The 24,515-nt window shown below is 43.6% G+C and overlaps 1 protein-coding gene across 8 annotated transcripts in view; it reads right to left on the reverse strand.

Moving 5' to 3' along the window:
- Positions 1-24,515, reverse strand: part of fermt2 (FERM domain containing kindlin 2) — an 86,745-nt gene that overhangs the window by 25,479 nt on the left and 36,751 nt on the right. For 2 of the 8 annotated variants that reach the window (XM_090211135.1, XM_021574108.3), the window contains exons 3-5: positions 19,043-19,276; positions 4,108-4,236; positions 249-281 (exon numbers count right to left, since the gene is read on the reverse strand). In XM_090211135.1, the coding sequence (XP_090067261.1) occupies positions 249-281; positions 4,108-4,236; positions 19,043-19,276 (396 nt within the window). Of the gene's footprint in view, positions 1-248; positions 282-4,104; positions 4,237-19,042; positions 19,277-24,515 lie in introns of all 8 variants that reach the window. The other 6 variants (XM_021574109.3, XM_021574107.3, XM_090211136.1 and 3 more) reach the window with 3 other exon arrangements.

Below are 24,515 nucleotides of genomic sequence, written 5' to 3' on the forward strand. Positions count from 1 at the left end.
GTGTGCAAAGCTTTTTTTATATTTTTCAAAAAAAGACGGGAGCGAGTTTGGTCCTGTTGGAGTGGGGTAAAGCCTATCACGTGACCTGAGTCAGCAGATATCCTCAAGTGACAAGGGCAGCAGCTGGCTTCCTTGGGATACAGCCTAGGCAGGTGACCAGAACATCACTCCAGCTGAGGGGTGAGTGGGTAAGGGAATGGGGAAGCAGTGCAGGAAGAGGAAGGACAGAAGACCAGGAGAAACCTTACCTTTGACCGGCCCGATGTAAATTATCTCAGAGGCTGGAGTGGAAAACGAGAAAGAGGGAGGGAAGGAAAGCAGAGGAAAAATAAAAACCAGAGGACAGATTAAAGAAATATTAAACGATAGATATTAAAAAGACGAGGGAGAGGAGGGAGTATGAGTTTTTTTAAAAGAAAATGGACGAGAATGAGAACCAGGGAAGGGCTGTGCCAGTGTGCCAACCTAACCAACCCAAGATTAGATGAGTCACTTTGCCCTCTCAGCGACGGGAAAAGAAACATGGCATGACAAACCCTGGTCAGTTCCCATCCATCCGCCCATTCATCAGGATCCAATGTCATTTCTAATTGAAAAGCCAGGCAGGGTGTTGGTTGGAATGACCCAGCACTGCATAACAGTTCTAGTGAAATTAAAGTTATGGACAAATCAACTTTCCACCATGAGAATCCCATTGAGATAATTATCTGAGAGGAACAGTTCAGCAGAGTAGCAGACCCAATGGCCCTTAAGGAGTAGACAGGGCCATGGTCCTAGTTGTTATTCGTAGGGTACGGTTTGTAATATGGGCTATTCCATAGTAACGACATGCATGCTTCTCTTAATGGAATGTGGGTAGGGGTCTGGGATTTCCCAGACATGTGGGTGGAAGTAGGTTGTGGTTTTAGACTCAGAAAAAGACTGATTCTAATCTAAACACTTCTAACTGGACTTAGAGCACAGATCAAGCCCCCACATCCTCTTGGTCTTGGGTGAACTTCTAAACTAAAATCTTGCCAACTCAACTTGACCTCAGTATTGACCCGTTACCCAGTTTCCCCTGTGGTCCAGTGAGTGTGTAAGGAAGGAGGTGAAGACTTATCAAGGGTTGACTCAGAGAGGCCACAGAGGGCCCCATTCAGCAGGGTGGAATGGACTGAACTGTATGTAGGGAGAGGCTGTGGCTGAGCCCCATACAGATTGCATCAAGTGTTAAGGAGAGGCTGTGTGTGTATGCGCGTGCGTGCAGACTGCAGCATATGCCCTTGTGAGTACCATCAGGGGGTGTGGTGCTGGAGACCCCAGCCTTTCCCCAGAGGGAATAACATCAGGAATAACTCCCAGCAGCTTGGCCATGAAACACTGCACATTAAATACTCACTCCTACCATGTGAGCTGGGGGAGGTGTGTGCAACTTCTGCACATTTTTTATTTGTGCACTGTACACAAGTGTTTTCCTGCATGTCTATTATCTTAAAGCGATTCCGAATATTTGTACAGAGTTATGACTTGGCCTAATTCATTTTTAGAAACCCCTGGTCAACAGCTCATTAGGATTCAAAGTGTGGATGTAGTTGGAGCAATACCAGTCATACATAAGGGTGTAACTCATGGAATTAGGGAAACTCTGGCTTTGTTCTAATAATCAGAAAGACTCCCAGGATTCCCATGGAGTCAAATGGCAATGGGAACCAACAAGCATATAATTGTCATAACATTGACGAGGGAGCCAAGAGTCAGAGCTGCTTGGTTTAATGTCCTTTCTCACACTCTCCCCTTTCCTGCCTCTCTCCCCCTTCTCACACTCCCCTTTTTCCCTTTCCTGCCTCTCTACCCTTCTCCCCTTTTTCCCTTTCCTGCCTCTCTCCCTTCTGTCCCCTTCTCACACCCTCCTTTTTCCCTTTCCTGCCTCTCTCCCCCTTCTGTCCCCTTTTTACACCCTCCTCTTTTTCCCTTTCCTGCCTCTCTCCCCCTTCTGTCCCCTTCTCACACTCTCCCCTTTTTCCCTTTCCTGCCTCCCCCCCCCCCCCCCCCCCTCCCTTGAGCCTAATGACTGTGTGTGTGTGTGTGTGTGTGTGTGTGTGTGTGTGTGTGTGTGTGTGTGTGTGTGTGTGTGTGTGTGTGTGTGTGTGTGTGTGTGTGTGTGTGATGCCGGGCCAAGTAGCTACAGGGTTGGGCTGGGTCTTTAGGACAATGAGGACCATTCACAACGCCTTAGCCAAAATCGCTAAAGCTAACTAACGCTGCATAGATACCACAGCATGCCCCAAGTGTTCCTCCTCCCTCACATCAGTGTAGCTAATTTATTGACAAGACTAGCAGGCAGGAGGAAGAGGGGCTGGTGTAGCTCAAGCTCTGCAGCCTGGTTTGGATATAAAATGGCATGGTGACCAACTACGCAAAGAATCCCAACCATTCCCTCTCTCCCTCCCTGAGTAAGGAGCCCAGAGTCCGCAAATCATATCATACCGCTGCTCCTCACTCACATTCTTATTTGGGCACATACAAAAACAACTGTTTTGGCACTGTCTCGACTTGTTTTTAAAACCCTATGGGCGGATATTGATAGAAGGGTAGATACAGTGGGGAGTATTTGATACACTGCCAATTTTGCAGGTTTTCCTACTAACAAAGCATGTAGAGGTCTGTCATTTTTATCATAGGTACACTTCAACTGTGAGAGACGGAATCTAAAACAAAAATCCAGAAAATCACATTGTATGATTTTTAAGTAATTCATTTGCATGACATAAGTATTTGATACATCAGAGAAGCAGAACTTAATATTTGGTACAGAAACCTTTGTTTGCAATTACAGAGATCATAAGTTTCCTGTAGTTTGCACACACTGCAGCAGGGATTTTGGCCCACTCCTCCATACAGACCTTCTCCAGATCCTTCAGGTTTCGGGGCTGTCGCTGGGCAATACGGACTTCCAGCTCCCTCCAGAGATTTTCTATTGGGTTCAGGTCTGGAGACTGGCTAGGCCACTCCAGGACCTTGAGATGCTTCTTACGGAGCCACTCCTTAGTTGCCCTGGCTGTGTGTTTCAGGTCATTGTCATGCTGGAAGACCCAGTCACGACCCATCTTCAATGCTCTTACTGAGGAAAGGAGGTTGTTGGCCAAGATCTCGCGATACATTGCCCCATCCATCCTCCCCTCAATACGGTGCAGTCGTCCTGTCCCCTTTGCAGAAAAGCATCCCCAAAGAATGATGTTTCCACCTCCATGCTTCACGATTGGAATGGTGTTCTTGCGGTTGTACTCCTTTTTCCTCCAAACACTGCGAGTGGAGTTTAGACCAAAAAGCTATACTTTTGACTCATCAGACCACATGACCTTCTCCCATTCTTCCTCTGGATCATCCAGATGGTCATTGGCAAACTTCAGACGGGCCTGGACATGCGCTGGCTTGAGCAGGGGGACCTTGCGTGCGCTGCAGGATTTGAATCCATGACGGCGTAGTGTGTTAATGGTTTTCTTTGAGACTGTGGTCCCAGCTCTCTTCAGGTTATTGACCAGGTCCTGTTGTGTAGTTCTGGGCTGATCCCTCACCTTCCTCATGATCATTGATGCCCCACGAGGTGAGATCTTGCATGAAGCCCCAGACCGAGGGTGATTGACCGTCATCTTGAACTTCTTCCATTTTCAAATAATTGCGCCAACAGTTGTTGCCTTCTCACCAAGCTGCTTGCCTATTGTCCTGTAGCCCATCCCAGCCTTGTGCAGGTCTACAATTTTATCCCTGATGTCCTTACACAGCTCTCTGGTCTTGGCCATTGTGGAGAGGTTGGAGTCTGTTTGATTGAGTGTGTGGACAGGTGTCTTTTATACAGGTAACGAGTGGAGAACAGGAGGGCTTCTTAAAGAAAAACTAACAGGTCTGTGAGAGCCGGAATTCTTACTGGTTGGTAGGGGATCAAATACTTATGCCATGCACTAAAATGCAAATTAATTACTATTAGACCAGGAAGAAGTTATTGCACCTTTGACATTCCAGGAGTGGAAGTGTTAACATAATTCTCCAGAAGGCTCTTGGAGATGGGGTTCAGGGTAGGCCTGCAAGGGGTGACTGAGTTTGAGGTAAATTAGTGGAACTTACTACCTGATCCTGGGGTAAGTAGTGGCCCCTCCAGCTCCAGAGCCTCCTCCTCAGCCTCTTCCAGCTTTTTCTTCTTCTTCTTGGGGTCGCGGGGCTTACGGAGTAGAGATGCCTCTTCTGGATGACGGATATCTGGAGAAAGAGAGAAAAGGGGGAGAGGGGAAGAGAGAGGGAGATGAGGGGGGAGAGAGGGAGTCAAGGAGTTGTCACATAATCCCAACACAGTGTACCCCAACACTAACCAAACCCAGGGACCCCATGGAGAGGAAGACAGTGAGCAAGTGAGAGAACAAAAGATAGGGGAAAGACAGAAATATAGTGAGAGAAAGAGGGGGAGAGAAACTGCGAAAGACAGCCCAAGAGTCAAGGGGGTTGTGAGAGTTTAAAAAAAGCTTAAAAAAAAAAAGCTTAAAAATCACAAAAATAAAACAGACTAGCAACTAGGCTAACCTAACCCTGACCCCAAGAGATGTGCTATTGTCCTGGTTTGCAGTTAGGAGTCTTTCAACTACAGACCTCACACAAACCACATTCATTCACCCTAACGCATAGTTTAAAGAATTTGAATGGGGGAGAAGGTAAACCCAGTCAAAAGATGTGATGGAGAGACAGAAAGAGGCAGAGAGAAAGATCGAGAGGGGAAACAATGATAAACAGCGGTGCACATGCAAGGTGGAAAATGTATAATCCCATTTCTCAGGTCACCAATAACCCCCCCACCAACCCCCTCCCTAAACCACCCTAACCCTCTCCCAACCCTCTCCTAACCCCCTCCCAACGAGAGGGGTGTGTGGTCGACTTAGTACACACACTAAATATTTCTGCAGAGTAACAGCTCCTCTGATACCACACAGTGTGTGTTTAGCAGCAGTCACTAAACAATGAGCTAGTGGTAATAACAAACACTGTATCTGTCATAACACCCTAGCCTCTAACCTAGCGCTTCTTCACAACACACTGGATGAGAGACTAGCCTCTAACCTAGTGCTTCTTCACAACACACTGGATGAGAGACTAGCCTCTAACCTAGCTCTTCTTCACAACACACTGGATGAGACACAAGCCTCTAACCTAGCGCCTCTTCACAACACACTGGATGAGAAACTAGCCTCTAACCTAGCGCTTCTTCACAACACACTGGATGAGACTAGCCTCTAACCTAGCGCCTCTTCACAACACACTGGATGAGACACAAGCCTCTAACCAAGCGCTTCTTCACAACACACTGGATGAGACACAAGCCTCTAACCTAGCGCCTCTTCACAACACACTGGATGAGAGAATAGCCTCTAACCTAGCGCTTCTTCACAACACACTGGATGAGAGAATAGCCTCTAACCTAGCGCCTCTTCACAACACACTGGATGAGAGAATAGCCTCTAACCTAGCGCTTCTTCACAACACACTGGATGAGAGAATAGCCTCTAACCTAGCGCCTCTTCACAACACACTGGATGAGAGACTAGCCTCTAACCTAGCGCTTCTTCACAACACACTGGATGAGACACAAGCCTCTAACCTAGCGCCTCTTCACAACACACTGGATGAGAGAATAGCCTCTAACCTAGCGCTTCTTCACAACACACTGGATGAGAGAATAGCCTCTAACCTAGCGCCTCTTCACAACACACTGGATGAGAGAATAGCCTCTAACCTAGCGCCTCTTCACAACACACTGGATGAGAGAATAGCCTCTAACCTAGCGCTTCTTCACAACACACTGGATGAGAGACTAGCCTCTAACCTAGCGCTTCTTCACAACACACTGGATGAGAGAATAGCCTCTAACCTAGCGCTTCTTCACAACACACTGGATGAGAGAATAGCCTCTAACCTAGCGCCTCTTCACAACACACTGGATGAGAGACTAGCCTCTAACCTAGCGCTTCTTCACAACACACTGGATGAGACACAAGCCTCTAACCTAGCGCCTCTTCACAACACACTGGATGAGAGAATAGCCTCTAACCTAGCGCTTCTTCACAACACACTGGATGAGAGAATAGCCTCTAACCTAGCGCCTCTTCACAACACACTGGATGAGAGAATAGCCTCTAACCTAGCGCCTCTTCACAACACACTGGATGAGAGAATAGCCTCTAACCTAGCGCTTCTTCACAACACACTGGATGAGAAACTAGCCTCTAACCTAGCGCTTCTTCACAACACACTGGATGAGACTAGCCTCTAACCTAGCGCCTCTTCACAACACACTGGATGAGACACAAGCCTCTAACCAAGCGCTTCTTCACAACACACTGGATGAGACACAAGCCTCTAACCTAGCGCCTCTTCACAACACACTGGATGAGAGAATAGCCTCTAACCTAGCGCTTCTTCACAACACACTGGATGAGAGAATAGCCTCTAACCTAGCGCCTCTTCACAACACACTGGATGAGAGAATAGCCTCTAACCTAGCGCTTCTTCACAACACACTGGATGAGAGAATAGCCTCTAACCTAGCGCCTCTTCACAACACACTGGATGAGAGACTAGCCTCTAACCTAGCGCTTCTTCACAACACACTGGATGAGACACAAGCCTCTAACCTAGCGCCTCTTCACAACACACTGGATGAGAGAATAGCCTCTAACCTAGCGCTTCTTCACAACACACTGGATGAGAGAATAGCCTCTAACCTAGCGCCTCTTCACAACACACTGGATGAGAGAATAGCCTCTAACCTAGCGCCTCTTCACAACACACTGGATGAGAGAATAGCCTCTAACCTAGCGCTTCTTCACAACACACTGGATGAGAGACTAGCCTCTAACCTAGCGCCTCTTCACAACACACTGGATGAGAGAATAGCCTCTAACCTAGCGCTTCTTCACAACACACTGGATGAGAGAATAGCCTCTAACCTAGCGCCTCTTCACAACACACTGGATGAGAGACTAGCCTCTAACCTAGCGCTTCTTCACAACACACTGGATGAGACACAAGCCTCTAACCTAGCGCCTCTTCACAACACACTGGATGAGAGAATAGCCTCTAACCTAGCGCTTCTTCACAACACACTGGATGAGAGAATAGCCTCTAACCTAGCGCCTCTTCACAACACACTGGATGAGAGAATAGCCTCTAACCTAGCGCCTCTTCACAACACACTGGATGAGAGAATAGCCTCTAACCTAGCGCTTCTTCACAACACACTGGATGAGAGACTAGCCTCTAACCTAGCGCTTCTTCACAACATACTGGATGAGAGACTAGCGGAGTTGCAGCAGATGGCATAAACAACTACACATCAGCACAGAGCTTGTGTGTGCGTCTATATCTATATCAGACTGGCTGGCAAGGAAAGGATGAATTAAACAGTCACATTGCAGTTCAGTTTGAGCGTGTGTGTCTTCAGAAAGTATTCATGCCCCTGGACATAATTCTTCAAGCTCTGTCAAATTGGTTGTTGATCATTGCTAGACAATCATTTTCAGGTCTTGCTATAGTTTTTCAAGTAGATTTACATCAAAACTATAACTCGGCCCCTCAGGAACATTCACTGTCTTCTTGGTAAGCAACTTCAGTGTAGATCTGGCCTTGTGTTTTAGGTCATTGTCCTGCTGAAAGGAGAATTAATCTCCCAGTGTGTGGTGGAAAGCAGACAACCAGGTTTTCCTCTAGGATTTTGCCTGTGCTTAGCTCCATTCAGTTTTTTTATCCTGAAAAACTCCCCAGTCCTTAACAATTACAAGCATTCCCATAACAACGATGCAGCCACCACTGTGCTTGAGAATATGGAGAGTGGTACTCAGTAATATATTGTATTGGATTTGCCCCAAACATAACACTTTGTATTCAGGACATCTTTTTGCAGTATTACTTTAGTGCCTTGTTGCAAACAGGATGCATGTTTTAGGATATTTGTATTATGTACAGGCTTCCTTCTTTTACCTTTGTCAATTAGGTTAGAATTGTGGAGTAACTACAATGTTGTTGATCCATCCTCAGTTTCCTCCTATCACAAACTCAGTAACTGTTTTAAAGTCACCATTGGCCTCATGGTGAAATTCCAGAGCGGTTTCCTTCCTCTCCGGCTACTGAGTTAGGAAGGACACCTGTAGCTTTGTAGTGACTGGGTGTATTGATACAACGTTCAAAGTGTAATTCATAACTTCACCATGCTCAAAAAGGGATATTCAATGTCAGCTTTTTATTACCTATCTACAAATAAGTGCCCTTTGTGAGGCATTGGAAAACGTCCCTGGTCTTTGTGGTTGAATCTGTGCTTGAAATTCACTGCTTGACTTAGGGAGCTTACAGATAATTGTATTTGTGAGTCTAGTTGCGCACATTTTTACTCCTGACCTTTAGGTTTGCCATAACAATGGGTTTGAATACTTACTTATATTTCAGTTTATTTGAAAAAAACAATCCCACTTTAACATTATGCGCTATTGTGTTTAGGCCAGTGACAAAGAAAATCTAAATTTAATCCATTTTAAAATTCAGGTTGTGTGCATGTGTAGATGGAATGAAACTATGCTTGGGCGTTTGTTTAACGTCTCCTCTGACAGACATACTGCAGTCCTGATTTAATGACTCAAACAGAGCTGCACCAACCCCCTCAACATCCCTCTTTCCTCCCGCCCTCCACGCCTCTGCTCTCTACTCCTCTCCTCTCGCGACACTCCCCTCTGTGTTAGCTGGAGAGGCCAGGGAACCATCAGTCAACATTAATCTCCAGTGTTCAGGACGTTTTTGGAACGGTTCGGAGGAGCTGGCTGAATATGCCAGAATGTGTCTGGAAAAGATAGATGTGCACCATCTAGAGTTTAAAAGCACAGCTGGGGTAAATGTCTGTGCTGTCTTTTATCTATGCTTCTACACTCATTTAAGAGATGTGTGGATGACTGGAATTTCAATTTCATAATATTCATTTGGCTATTGTCAAATTTTTGCCTTTTAAAATCTATTTAAATCCCTCATGCCCTACAACTTTCACTCCCTCCTTTTTCCATAGCTAGGGAGGACAATGTGTGAGACAGAAGAGCAAGAACGGCGGGAGAGAAAGCGAAAGAGAGCGAGAGAGAAAAAGAGAGAGAGAAAAAGAGAGCGAGAGCAGCAAACGAGAGCAACTGAAGAATAGCGAGAGAGAACTTCTTGGCTTGGTGAGAATTTCTTGTTTAGTTTGTGTTACTAAAGCAAAAAGCATTCCAGGGTTTAAGAACAACCAGATGGTAGCTCGCTCTCCCTCACTCCCTCCATCTCTCCTCCTTCATCGCTCTTGCACAGCACAAGCCCTGTGCCCTTATACAGCCATGTAAGTGCAGGCATGCTGCCTGGCCTGAGCACAGAGGTGGAGCGAGTGTCTACTGTAGTTGCACCAAGTGTCAAGTGCTGTTGTTATCCACAGACTAAAATCTGTGAGCAAAATACCATTTTACATGACCATTTCAAATATCAAACAAGAGATGGGCTGAAGAAAGAATGGACAGAGCCCTTCTTTTCATCAGTCACATGAAAGTGGGAGAAGAGCAGAGAGCGGGGTAGTAACATCAGGAATGCAGGCCCCTGATGTAGGCTGCCAATAATTAGAAGGAGTAGCGAGAGAAAGAGGACAGGGTGCAGGATGAAGTAACACTGTCATACTATCCAGAAACAGCAGGTGTTGTTGACGGAATAGGATTTGGGCCGCGTGACCTGATCCTAGATCTGTGGGTAAGTGCAACGCTTCTACCCAATCAGATTCATGCAGAATCAAAGCAAAGGTCTACAAGTGGTTGATGTTCATTACAGAACATGATGCCCATAACATAAGAAGCAGCTTCATTCAAATCATTTTGACATGATCCAGGCTCATAGCCAGGTGGACGGACAGACTGACTGACTGCCAGCCTCGCAGTACGATTGTAAGAGTAAGACATGATTCATTGCCATGGGAGTGAGACCCACCTCACAGAACCATTTACATTTTAGTCATTTAGCAGACACACTTCTCCAGAGCGACATAGGCCCTTTCTGCATTATAACTAGGGGCAGGAGTTTTTGTGTATGGGCAAATACAATGTTAAAATATTTAACTTCTGGCTAACATGTTACTTGTGGAGTAGAAAATGAAACTGTGGTCAAACCACATTGACATATTATCAAAAACCAAGCCTCGCCACTCTGGAACCAGGTCAGTGCGATTGTCCACAAATATACTGGACCGCAGTAAAACTGTTGATACATCGAACACTAATGACACTGACCATGGAGAACAGAACAAAGCCTGGGAACTGACCACACGTCCCACTTCTTTCAATCTCTATCCATCCATTTCTCTCTATACCTCAATCCATTTCCGTCTGTCCCCTTATCTAGCCATCTGTCAGTCCCTTCATCCATCTCTTGCACCCCACAAACCATCTCTTCCGCATCTATCCATCACTCTCCACCTATCCATTGCTCTCCCCTTCTATCCATCTGTGTTCTCCTTCTATTCATCTCGCTCTCTCTCGCCACATCTCCCCATTTTCCTTATATGTTAACTTCAGGGCAGGGCTGACCAACAACACAGTAACAGGACAGTGTCACTCTCAGCAGCAGTCTCTATAAAATCAGGCAGGCCAGTGAAGCAGCAAGACTGACATTAACACTAACTGGTCCTCTGGATCGCCTGATTGGCCAGAACAGACTGCTTCTCTAGACCGTCTCATTGATCACACCTGGTAGAGGCTAGAGGCCCGTCTTCCGCTAAGACCTGACTGCCAGGTCAGGTCCCACAGTCCTGAAAAAGTCATAAGTGACGGCCAACATTTCCTGGCGGTCTCCCTTGGTGGAATGGAAGAGGCTTTATAGGGCCCTATAAGCAGCACTGTCTGTGTGTAACACCTCAGCTGTAAATTAAAAACATAAAGGGGGAAACAAATATCTTATTGAAGAGAACAGACTGTAATCCCATTCATAAGACTACATCAACAACAAAAAACACCAGACAAAACCTAGACTCCAGAATGGACAGAGCCCTTCTTTTCATCAGTAGTCCACTTTCCCCACCCATATTGGTTTTCCTTCTGCAGACAGACAGGGTGGCAGGGCCGCGCCCCAACATTTTCTTGGCGCGCTCTGGGATCACGCCCTTTCTCATATGAGGAGACAGACGAGACGCAAGCTGCCAGCTGGTCGGAGTCGAGGCTTTGTGGGCCGGAGAAGGAAAAAGAACGTGGTGGTGAGGGTGTTCCGGATCGCTGCACAACAATGTCATGGTTGACACTTAGTCAGTCGCCCACTATAGATCAGTTTCACACATCTGTCCCAGGCCTGCCCTCCTGGGCTGTATGGGCTGGTACTACTGCCCCAACACAATACCAGCTTTAAAGAATCAAGAAAAAACATTTACTAGATTGGCTCCGAGTGTGAAGGATAAACATGGCATTTCATTATCTAAGCGATCAAAACCAAGGAAATGTCTCCCCCTCACTGACAGACAAGCCAAACACACATCATTGTCCAGGAACACAGAGCTGCCAGAAATTCGATGATAGTAGGACAGTTCAACGTTGGAGTGGAGTGAAGGGGAATTCTGACATTTTACTATTGTGTTCTGGGTCCCACTGCACTGCCCCATCCAGCCCCAGATGGACTGTGTGTGTGTGTGTGGGAGGGGGCTCTAGCCAGCTGCTGTGGACATGGGAGAAGAGCAGCACTGCAGTAATAATTAGATTGATCGCCCACACTAAATGTATGTGTGATTCACATGGCTAGAGAGACCCCAGCTCTGTTACACATCTGGTTAATGGTATGTAGGGAGGGAGGGGAGAGAGAGTGTAGGGGAAAGTCAAATAGAAAGCGAGAGAGTAAATGTGATGTTAGTGATATGTGCTTGAATGTTAGTGATGTGTGCTTGGATGTTAGTCTATTTTGTTTGAAAAGGGAAAGAGAGAGGGACAGAGAGACAGAAATCCCTGTAGTGGAGGAGTAAACTTGGTCTGCGCCAGGAAACAGCTACTGCGTGACCCCCCAAAAAATACTCTCCAAATCAATCACTGTGAGGAAAGTGAGAGAAAGGGGAAGACGGAATGAAATGAGCGTGGGAGTCAATCTGAATGGTCACTGTCTCACACAGCTTCAGAGAATCCATCTCTCTATCTGTCTGCAGTTTGAGCCAGTTGGACAGGCCTCCAGTCTTCTCTTCTTGGCCCTGCTTATTCCCCATCTCATTCCCTATGCTGTGCAGCTCTATGTCAGTCACACAAACTGAAAGTCACCCAGATAATTACAAATGAAACTACCTATAGAAAGTCCACACTACCTTGAACGTTTCTCATTTAGTTGTGTTAGAAAGTGGGGTTAAAATGGATTTAATTGTAATTTCTTGTCATTGATCTACACAAAATACTCCATCATGTTAAAGGTTCTACAAACTTTTATAAATGAATACAAATGAAATAACTAAAATAGTAATTGTATTAATATTCATCACCTTTGTTTAGGCAAGTCTAAATTAGTTCAGAAGTCAAATTTGGCTTAACAACAAATCAAATACATTATATGGCCTTACTGTGTGAAATAATAGGGGTTGACATTTTTTTAAAGGACTACCCTTCCTCTGTCCCCCATACATACAGTTGCAAGAAAAAGTATATGTGAACCCTTTGGAATTACCTGCATAACTGCATAAATTGGTTATCAAATTTGATCTGATCTTCATCTAAGTCACAATAGACAAACAGTGTGCTTAAAAATATTAACACACAAATTGTATTTTTCTTGTCTATACTGAATACATAATTTGAACATTCACAGTGTAGGTTGGAAACAGTATGTGAACCCATAGGCTAATGACTTCTCCAAAAACGAATTGGAGTCAGCTAACCTGGAGTCCAATCAATGAGACGAGATGTTGGTTAGAGCTGCCTTTGCTATTCACAAGAAGCATTGCCTGATGTGAACCATGCATCGAACAAAAAAGAGATCTCAGAAGACCCAACATTAAGAATTCTTGACTTGCATAAAGCTGGAAAGGGTTACAAAAGTATCTCTAAAAGCCTTGATGTTCATCAGTCCACGGTAAGACAAATAGTCTATAAATGGAAGTGGCCGTCCTGCATAGACTGCAAGAGCACAGTGCAGAAAGCTCAATGAGGTTAAGAAGAATCCTAGTGTCAGCTAAAGACTTACAGAAATCTCTGGAACATGCTAACATCTCTGTTGACGAGTCTATGATACATAAAACACTAAACAAGAATGGTGTTCATGGGAGGACACCACAGAAGAAGCCACTGATGTCCAGAAAAAAAACATTGCTGAATGTCTGAAGTTTGCAAAGAGTGCACCTGGATATTCCACAGCGATACTGTTTGGAAAGAACACACAACACTATGTGTGGTGAAATAAAGGCATAGCACACCAACATCAAAACCTCATCCCAACCACTAAAGTATGGTGGAGGAGCATCATAGTTTGGGGATGCTTTGCTGCCTCAGGGCCTGGACAGCTTGCTATTATCGACATAAAAATTAATTCCCATTGAAGTGCAACAGAAGTTGGGTGATGCAACAGGACAATTCAGAAGTAAATCAACAAAAATAATGGCTTCAACAGAAGAGAAGACGCCTTCTGAAGTGGTCCAGTCAGAGTCCTGACCTCAACCCGATTGAGATGCTGTGGCATGACCTCGAGAGCAGTTCACACCAGACATCCCAAGAATATTGCTGAACTGAAACAGTTTTGTAAAGAGGGATGGTCCAACATTCCTCCTGACCATCATGCAGGTCTGATCCGCAACTACAGAAAACGTTTGGTGGAGGTTATTGCTGCCAAAGGGGGGTCAGTCAGTTATTAAATCCAAGGGTTCACATACTTTTCCCACCCTGCACTGTGAATGTTTACACGGTGTGTTCAATAAATACATGAACAAATTGTTTTTGTTATTAGTTTAAAAGGAGACCGTGTCCATTATTGTGACCTAGATGAAGATCAGATCAAATTATATGACTAATTTCTGCAGAAATCCAGGTATTTCCAAAGGGTTCACATATTTTTCTTGCCACTGTACATCTTTAAGGTCCCCAAAGCAAGTATTGAATGTCAAGCGCAGATTCAGCTACAAAGACCAGCAAGCTTTTTTTTAATACCTTTTAATACGTTCATAGAAGGAAATAGAACCAAAAAATGATTAGGTCCTATTCTATGGATTTCACGACTGGGAATACAGATATGCATCTGTTGGTCACAGATACCTTTAAAAATAAGTTACAGGCGTGGATCAGAAAACCAGTCCGTATCTGGTGTGACCACCATTTGCCTCATGCAGCACAACAACTCCTTCGCATAGAGTTGATCAGGCTGTTGATTGTGGCCTATGGTTGTCCCACTCCTCTTCAATGGCTGTGTGAAGTTGCTGGATATTGGCGGGAACTGGAACACGCTGTCGTACACGTTGATCCAAAGCATCCCAAACGTGCTCAATGAGTAACATGTCTGGTGAGAATGCAGGACATTGAAGAACGGGGACATTTTCTGCTTCCAGGAATTGTGTACAGATCCTTGTGACATGGGGCCGTGCATTATCATGCTGAAACATGAGGTGATGGCGGTGGATGAATGGCACGACAATGGGCCTCAGGATCTCGTTCACGATATCTCTGTGCGTTCAAATTGCCATTGATAAAAAGTAATTGTGCCACCATGGGGCACTCCGTTGACAACTTTGACATCAGCAAAAGGGTCGCCCACAGAACTCCATACATGTGGTCTGCGGTTGTGAGGCCGGTTGGAGGTACTGCCAAATTCTCTAAAACGATGTTCAAGGCGGCTCAAAAATGAACAGCTCTGATGGACATTCCTGCAGTCAGCATGCCAATTGCACACTCCATCAAAACATCAGACATCTGTGGCATTGTCTTGTGTGACAAAAGCGCACATTTTAGAGTGGCCTTTTATTGTCCCCAGCACAAGGTGCACCTGTTTGTAATGATAATGCTGTTTAATCAGCTTCTTGATATGCCACACCAGTCAGATGAATGGATTATCTTGGTAAAGGAGAAATGCTCACTAACAGGGATGCAAATGAATTGGTGCACAAACTTGAGAGATCTAAGCTTTTTGTGTGTTTGGAACATTTCTGGGATCTTTTATTTCAGCTCATGAAACATACACTTTATATGTAGAGTTTATATTTTTGTTCCGTGTATATACCAATCAATCAAGACGTCGAAGATTCAATCGTATTTCTGAACTGACAGGAAGGAAACTGCTGAGGAACGTCACTGAGGCCATTGATGATTTTAGAACAGCTACAGAGTTCAATGGCTGTGAAGGGAGAAAACTGAAGATGGATCAACAACATTGTAGTGACTACAATTGAGAGTGAAAAGAAGAACAAAAATATTCCAAAACATGCAACAAGGCACTAAAGTAATACTGCAAAACAAAAAAAAAATGGCAAAGGAACACCCCCCCCCCCCCCCCCTTTTCTCCCCAATTTCGTGGTATCCAATTGTTAGTAGTTACTATCTTGTCTCATCGCTACAACTCCCGGGCTCGGGAGAGATGAAGGTCAAGAGCCATGCGTCCTCCGAAACACAACCTTATCCAGAGTGACTTACATTTCACACTTTCTTCTTCACCGTACTGGTCCCATGTGGGAATCAAACCCACAACCCTGGCGTTGCAAACACCATGCTTTACCAATTGAGCCACACAGGACCATACATCTGCTTGAAAATATATGGCAAGACCTGAAAATGGTTGTCTAGCAATGATCAATAACCAATTTTACAGACCTTGAAGAATTCTGAAAATAATCAAATGGGCAAATATGGCACAATCCAGGTGTGGAAGGCTCAGACTTACCCAAGAAGACTCACAGCTGTAATGGCTGCCAAAGGTAATGATCAAGGGGGCGAATACTTATTTAATCAAGGTATACTAGTGTTTATTTTTCATTAAATCTTTAAGAAATAAATCAAATAAGATGTGAAGGAATCCAAGGGGCGTGTAGACTTTCTATAGGCACGGTAGTTCCAGAAGAGACTAGGTCATTGTGAACATGTATGAAGGACATGATTGAAAACTTCAATGTTCTAGAATTTCCCTATAAATTCTACTTCTAAAAGGCAACGAGGAAAGGGTGAGGTAAGTATGAGAGAGGCAGAGGGAGATGCACTGCGTGTTCCTTCCCAGCCACCGTAAGTCATTGTATGACACTTCGGCACGCGCCAAGTAAGCCAAGAGCAATTTGTCCTGAATTTCTCCAAAACTAAAATAGATTTATTACCGCAGAGGTAGACACATTCCTAACAAGGACTGAGCAGCATAGAGGAGAGGAGCCTGCTACTAGCCTGTTCATTTAGTTAGTCACCTCTCCCTGAATAACAGTCATCCAGCACATTCAGTTTATTTAATACTACATCAAAATTGTGTTTTTCCACTCTCATTTCAAAGAAAATAAACTCATACTAGTTCATTGTGGGCCTCTTTTCGCCTTTCTAAATAAAAGATCCCGTTTAGCTAAATAAGAAACAAAGTTCCAGTGTTACCTAGTACAGCCAACCATAAGAGTAGAGTAGCCATAACTCCTGAGACATGACATGGGCCAGGGTAAAAAATAAGAAAGAAAAAAAGACTAACAGATGTCCTTGAAAGTGCCTGATGAATGTTTCATATAAAAAGCGTTTCCCCTCCTGCAGCTGCAATCTTCAGTGGCGACAGAGGGCTCTGGTTGGAGCCGACATGGAGGGGTGACAGAGATCCATGTTACAGGGTCAGGAGGGCATTGGTACACAGTTCAGACACTCATCGGTACCACACAAGACATGCAATCAGAGGTCTCTTCACAGTCCCCAGGTCCAGAACAGAGGCTGGGGAAACTACATGGAACTCTGACACAACTCAAGCTAGTAATAAACCCAGATTTTAAAAAATAGATAAAGAACATCTTAAGATTATGTAGTGGTATGTATATTATATTACATACAGTGCCTTCAGAAAATATTCATACCCTTTGACTTATTCCACTGTGTTACAGCCTGAATTCAAAACTGATTAAACCTATTTTTTTCTACACACAATATCCCATAATGACAAAGTGAAAACTTGTTTTTAGACATGTGTGCAAATGTATTGAAAATGAAATAAATATATTTTTACATAAGTATACACACCCCTGAATCAATACTTTGTAGAAGCACCTTTGTAGCGATTACAGCTGCCAAAGGTGCTTACCCAGAGTATTACTTACCCAGAGTCTTTCTGGACAGACCTGGATTGTGCAACATTGGCCCATTATTATTTTCAAAAATGTTCAAGCTCTGCCAAATTGGTTGTTGATCATTGCTAGAAAACCTTTTTCAGGTCTTGTGATAGATTTTCAAGTAGATTTAAGTCGAAACTAACTCGGCCACTCAGGAACATTCACTGTCTTCTTGGTAAGCAACTCTAGTGTAGATTTGGCCTTGTGTTTTAGGTTATTGTTCTGCTGAAAGGTGAATTAATCTCCAATTGTCTGGTGGAAAGCAGACAACCATATTTTCCTCTAGGATTTTGCCTGTGCTTAGGCCCATTCCATTCAGTTTTTTATCCTGAAAAACTTCCCAGTCCTTAACAATTACAAGCATACCCATAATATGATGTATCCACCACTATGCTTGAACATATGAAGAGTGGTAATCAATAATGTGTTGTATTGGATTTGCCCCAAACATAACACTTTCTATTCAGGACAAAAAGTGTATTGCTTTGACACATTTTTAGCAGTATTACTTTAGTGCCTTATTGCAAACTGGTGCATGTTTTAGAATATGTTTTATTCTATACAGGCGTCCTTTTCCCTTTGTCATTTAGGTTAGTATTGTGGAGTAACTACATTGTTGTTGATCCATCCTCAGTTCTCCCATCACAGCCATTAAACTAACTGCTTTAAAGTCAACATCGGCCTCATGGTGAAATCCCTGAGCAGTTTTCTTCATCTCAGGCAACTGAGTTAGGAAGGATGCCTGTATATTTGTAAAGACTGGGTGTATTGATACACCACCCAAAGTGTAATTAATAACTTCACCATGCTCAAAGGGATCATGTTAAACAAAATCATGCACACAGTGTGAGTCCATCCAACTTACTATGTGACTTACATTGTTACTGAACTTATTTAGGATTGTCATTACAAAAGGGGTTGAATACTTATTGACTCAAGACATGTCAGCTTTTATTAATTTGTAAACATTTAGAAAAACATAATTCCACTGACATTATGGTGTATTGGGTGTAGGCCAGCGACAAAAAATCTAAATATAATCAATTTTAAATTCAGGCTGTAACAACATAAAAGCCTTAAGGGTATGAATACTTTCTGAAGGCACTGTATATTATGTATTTGTTGTGTTTTGTTCCCCGTTTGGACCCCAGGAAGTATAGCCGGGGATCCAAAATCAATCAAATAAAATGAGACTGGTGTTTTCCTCTGAACTCTAGCTGACAGGGCCAGGGGCAGATATCGATAGAGGGGTGTCTGACCTCAGTGCTCGTCAGGGGGCAGGGCCACGAGGGCTAAATCTGGACACGGTAATGTGTGTGTGTGAGATAATATCCATCTCAGAACGTGTGAGTCATTACGCGGTGCTAGATTGATAAACTCTGCTAAACCTGTCTGAATCCTGTTTAGTCAACAGACAGCGCTATTCCAAGGACAGGTCTAGCAGAGTCAAGGTGCCTGAACAGTCACCTGTCAGAAGTGGTGGTGAAGTGAGAGCTGATATCTGATAGCTCAGGCTCTGTTGGATAAACACAACAAAAGGCTGAAAGGGAAAAAGAGCAGCAGACTAGATTGGAGGTAGAGAACACTTCCGGTAGTTAATCTAAAAATAGCAAGAGTATTATGGCAAGGTTAGAGTGGACGAGAGGTACCATCATGCTCAACCAACCTTATAGAAAGAGTATACACTGTAGACTATACAGGACCTTTGGTAGGATAGGTGCATTATAGTTAGAGTTGACAAAACATCTGACTTACTGAAAGTCTTGCAGATGTCAGACACGGCCTTGAAGACGCGGTCAGAGAAGTTGACCTTGACCTTCATGTGTTTCATGTTGGGCAGCTGCAGGCGCAGCAGCTTGTGCTGGGGGGTGAAGAGGAGCCGGGCGTCTGCCTGGATACCATACTTGTCCAGGGTCCAGTGGGTCTTCAGCAGCCACGTCTTCTTCTTCTCCCACCACAGGGCGTGGTCCGACCAGTCCTTCTTCACATCTGATGGGAGGAGAGAGTATTAGTTTGTCGGTCAGTAACCATCACCACATTTATTAGTTTGATACAGTGGCCAGAACAAAAATAAACTGGATGTCAGTGACCAGAAACAAACTGGATGTCAGTTTAGTTGTCTGTTTCATAACTATCAAAAGAGTTGAGTAACACAAAACTGTACTGTGTATGGAATTCATTCATGTCACTGCAATGACCGTTTTATGTCCTGCCTATGGCCAAACTACTAGATTTATACTAAACCGATGACGCTAAAGCCAACAGTCCTCATTAATTGAATTATGGTACAACTAAAATCAAGACAATGCAAATGAAAGGAGAAACCTCTGTGTCACTGACAGATTGATGGAACACGTTTAGGACCAGGTGGGTGAGGTTGAGAGAGTGAAGGCTCCTGGATTATTTCAAGAGGGAACTCAAAGGGAGGAGAAGTGTAAAAGAAGCCTGCTGTTTACGTGACACTGTGGGGATATCAGGTTCAAAACTCCCTCTTTGTTCCAGAGTCACACAGTGATCCCAGTAATGCCAGAGACATGCCACCCAAAACCCCTCACCTCCCAGTAGACTGTTTGACGGGTTCAAAACAATGACATTGGACCTGGGTGTGTGCGTTTTTCTGTAATACTGCTTTCACATAGGATTTATGAATTTGAATAAATCCATTGAGAATATACACCATCAAAAATAAATGTATTAATGTATGCATGTCCTAAGAAACATAATACAAAAAAAAAATTCAAAATAATAAAATAGCATATTTTGAGGTTAATTAGACCTGTTCAGGGCCTGTGCAGTCATTGCTGCGCCATCCAAATGAAATCAATAGGCCTACAGTACACTTGATTTAGGCTACATTATTGCTAAATGTTTCTGATCAGTGATCGATGAGCTATACCACCTCACCTCCACTTATTTTCCCAGTCAGAAACCAATTAACCAAATAGCCTATAAAGACAGATTCAGTTTAACAAAATCACATTGATTGATTATCAGACCAGTCCGTTAAGTCACATGCTTTTGGTTGGGAGTAGGTCTAGGCTACTAAACGACTGAGTGAAAAGCAAAATAATCTACTTGTTAAACTAAATAACATGGAAAAAAGTTTGAGCCCACTAGACAAGATGACCATGTGCAGCTCTCACCTCAACTAACATTTCCCCAACCTAATTGTAGCCTAACCAATATCCAAACAACAAAAAAAAAATGACATTTATTGATTTATCAAGACGAGTCCCCACAATTGTCTCAAAGCAGTGTGCTGGCGCTGTCCCAATCAAAACAGTGCTGAAATCACCCTCTAGTTGACCACACACGGGTAGGCTATTGCTTTAAATTTATTACAAGGATTGGATGACTTTGGGAGTTTCAGTAAGCAACAATTGAATACATGCCTTCAATTGCCATTCACTGATATGTATTCCCACAGTAAATCTTTATGAATCCATCCAGGTGTGGGTAAGGAAACATGCTTAGTAGTGGGCTATGTGAAGTGCTTGCAACATTTAGAACTGGCAGGAGGATGGTTAACTGGCGCTGCCTAGCAACCATCAAGAGTTTAAGAGCATAGTGCTTGCCAATGTCGCCTCAGCATTGCTCCTACCTTCCATACTAAGCCGTAGGCAGAACGTTAACGGAATTATTACTAGGTCGTTTGGGGGAAATACAAGTTTTGGCTTTGATGCCGGCAATAGCTTTCAAATATAAGGAAGAGAAAAAAAAGTTAGTGGAAAAAAGTAATAGTATGAAGGGATATAAGTGTGTGTCCCCTTTGAGCGCTGTCTTCATAGAGAACGTGAAAAGCCCAGGGATTTGAGGAAACTGAAAGCAGCTGGTTAAGAGATTACTTTGCTTTCTATTCCAAATGCAGTATGATGACCTGTATTGTGATGACCTGCTTTCTGAGGCTGTTTTCCCTTTGAACCTCTAATACCTTAGAGCCCAGGAGCAGAGAAAATATGTTTTCATGCTACCACTCACAGGTGAAAGATGGACGGCCTGTACTGTTCCTTAAGACCCACATATTGGCAGTAGAAGAATGGATATCATATCTGATGGCACTGGGATACATGGGGAATATAGCACGGTTTACACTTCTGATGCAGACATATCGGGGATCAAGCACTTCAAGTATCTACTGATTTTTGCAGATTCAAACGGATGTCATACTACTAAGCGTATGTGTGTGTGTGTAAGACAAGTAATCATGACGTAACCATTGTGAGATTGTCCTGGAAAAAAGCACGGACAACATTAACGGGCGTATCAGCGGATGTTCCCCACAGCAACGACATAATCACTCTGGCACACGTCCAGAAAGACACTCTCCTGAGTGGTGTCCCATCCCATCCCTCTCCCCCTCCTTACACCCACCCCCTTCTCTCCTGGAAGCATTGGGTGAAGCACTGAGTCACTGTTTCTAGTGGACTATGACATTGATCCAGTCAGTCTTTCCAGGGGCCACACCTCCACGTTCTTTCTATTTCTAGAATATCACTGAGTCATCATCATCATCATCACAGACCCTTAAGATGACTCAATTCTGCCGTTTTAGAGCAGTATGACCCTATATAGTAGGTTGGGACCCACTGCTGTGTTGTGGCATTCTAATCCCTCTTCGATTAATAAAAAGGTGGTTGTGGTTAGAAACATGTTTTTTTTCCGTTTAGAGGTAATAGCCTAGACTTTGGGAGGGTCATTATTTTAGAGCACGCCTCTGTGTAGGAAAGCTACCATTATAATTATGACTACCTGAAGGGAGTCATCTGTATGATGCTCATTTAGAGTACTTACAGTGCATTTGGGAAGTTAGAGCTGTTGCGGTGACCGTATTACCACCACACCGACAGTCATGAAGGCAGTCAAATTCCACGTGACCATTTAGTCACTGTAATTAGGCTTCTCCAAGCTCCGATGCTGCTGCTGGTCATTAGTAGCCTACCAAACTTGCTAACTGCCTGGTACTCAGCATTCTATTGTCTCTCTAATCACTGACATCAATGCAAACATCTAATCAAACACTCCATGAGTGCCCATGAGCTCATGTTGCGCAACATTTCTATAGGTTATGCAATAACCATCTGCTTTAGGATACCATCAGCTTTCTATAGGCAGGGCCTAGTATATTTATTTCTCAACTTTCTTGATATTAAGCACATTGCTTATATTTACAACATGAGTATAGACTACCAGGCTGGCATGAAAATGAACCACAGAGAAAAGTCCTCCATTTGCTATTTAAGTGCATAGATTACATGTATTTTTTCCCGCTGCCCCGTTTTGATTCAGGTGCGTGATAATGATCCAGGTTTGTATCACACCTCATGAAGCCTAGCCCATAGGCCTATATGTTTTAATAAGGTTTGTATCACACCTCATGAAGCCTAGCCCATAGGCCTATATGTTTTAATAAGGTTTGTATCACACCTCATGAAGCCTAGCCCATAGGCCTATATGTTTTAATAAGGTTTGTATCACACCTCATGTAGCCTAGCCCATAGGCCTATATGTTTTAATAAGGTTTGTATCACACCTCATGTAGCCTAGCCCATAGGCCTATATGTTTTAATAAGGTTTGTATCACACCTCATGAAGCCTAGCCCATAGGCCTATATGTTTTAATAAGGTTTGTATCACACCTCATGTAGCCTAGCCCATAGGCCTATATGTTTTAATAAGGTTTGTATCACACCTCATGAAGCCTAGCCCATAGGCCTATATGTTTTAATAAGGTTTGTATCACACCTCATGAAGCCTAGCCCATAGGCCTATATGTTTTAATAAGGTTTGTATCAACTAGTGGCCAAATAACTTCAAATTAAATTAAGCCTAATTGGCATACATAAGCAGCGGTGTGTTTCAAGGTTGGGGAAGATAATTTACCATAAAAATGCACCTTTATAATAAAAGCGTTATATGCATAATTGCATTTGTGTTCACTTTTGATAATGGCGTTTTCTGCTAATGGAACATTCACGCTTATAGCCTACTACCATGTGCACATGGCTGTGCTTATAATTAGAATAAATAAATAAATTATTAAGTAAGCAAGCATATTGAAAAATCGGCCGATATTAGCTAAAAATGGCAACATCGCCATTGGCCAGATGTCTAGTTTAACGCCGATGTGAAAAACCGATGTCAAAGCTGACGTGCATACCTATATAACATAGGTAGATGACGTGCATACCTATATAACATAGGTAGATGACGTGCATACCTATATAACATAGGTAGATGACGTGCATACCTACAGTGCCTTGCGAAAGTATTCGGCCCCCTTGAACTTTGCGACCTTTTGCCACATTTCAGGCTTCAAACATAAAGATATAAAACTTTATTTTTTTGTGAAGAATCAACAACAAGTGGGACACAATCATGAAGTGGAACGACATTTATTGGATATTTCAAACTTTTTTAACAAATCAAAAACTGAAAAATTGGGCGTGCAAAATTATTCAGCCCCCTTAAGTTAATACTTTGTAGCGCCACCTTTTGCTGCGATTACAGCTGTAAGTCGCTTGGGGTATGTCTCTGTCAGTTTTGCACATCGAGAGACTGACATTTTTTCCCATTCCTCCTTGCGAAACAGCTCGAGCTCAGTGAGGTTGGATGGAGAGCATTTGTGAACAGCAGTTTTCAGTTCTTTCCACAGATTCTCGATTGGATTCAGGTCTGGACTTTGACTTGGCCATTCTAACACCTGGATATGTTTATTTTTGAACCATTCCATTGTAGATTTTGCTTTATGTTTTGGATCATTGTCTTGTTGGAAGACAAATCTCCGTCCCAGTCTCAGGTCTTTTGCAGACTCCATCAGGTTTTCTTCCAGAATGGTCCTGTATTTGGCTCCATCCATCTTCCCATCAATTTTAACCATCTTCCCTGTCCCTGCTGAAGAAAAGCAGGCCCAAACCATGATGCTGCCACCACCATGTTTGACAGTGGGGATAGTGTGTTCAGCTGTGTTGCTTTTACGCCAAACATAACGTTTTGCATTGTTGCCAAAAAGTTCAATTTTGGTTTCATCTGACCAGAGCACCTTCTTCCACATGTTTTGTGTGTCTCCCAGGTGGCTTGTGGCAAACTTTAAACGACACTTTTTATAGATATCTTTAAGAAATGGCTTTCTTCTTGCCACTCTTCCATAAAGGCCAGATTTGTGCAATATACAACTGATTGTTGTCCTATGGACAGAGTCTCCCACCTCAGCTGGAGATCTCTGCAGTTC

The sequence above is a fragment of the Oncorhynchus mykiss genome, chromosome 19, assembly GCF_057628025.1.
Source record: "Oncorhynchus mykiss isolate SJ-2025 chromosome 19, ASM5762802v1, whole genome shotgun sequence".
NCBI classification, from domain to species: domain Eukaryota; kingdom Metazoa; phylum Chordata; class Actinopteri; order Salmoniformes; family Salmonidae; genus Oncorhynchus; species Oncorhynchus mykiss.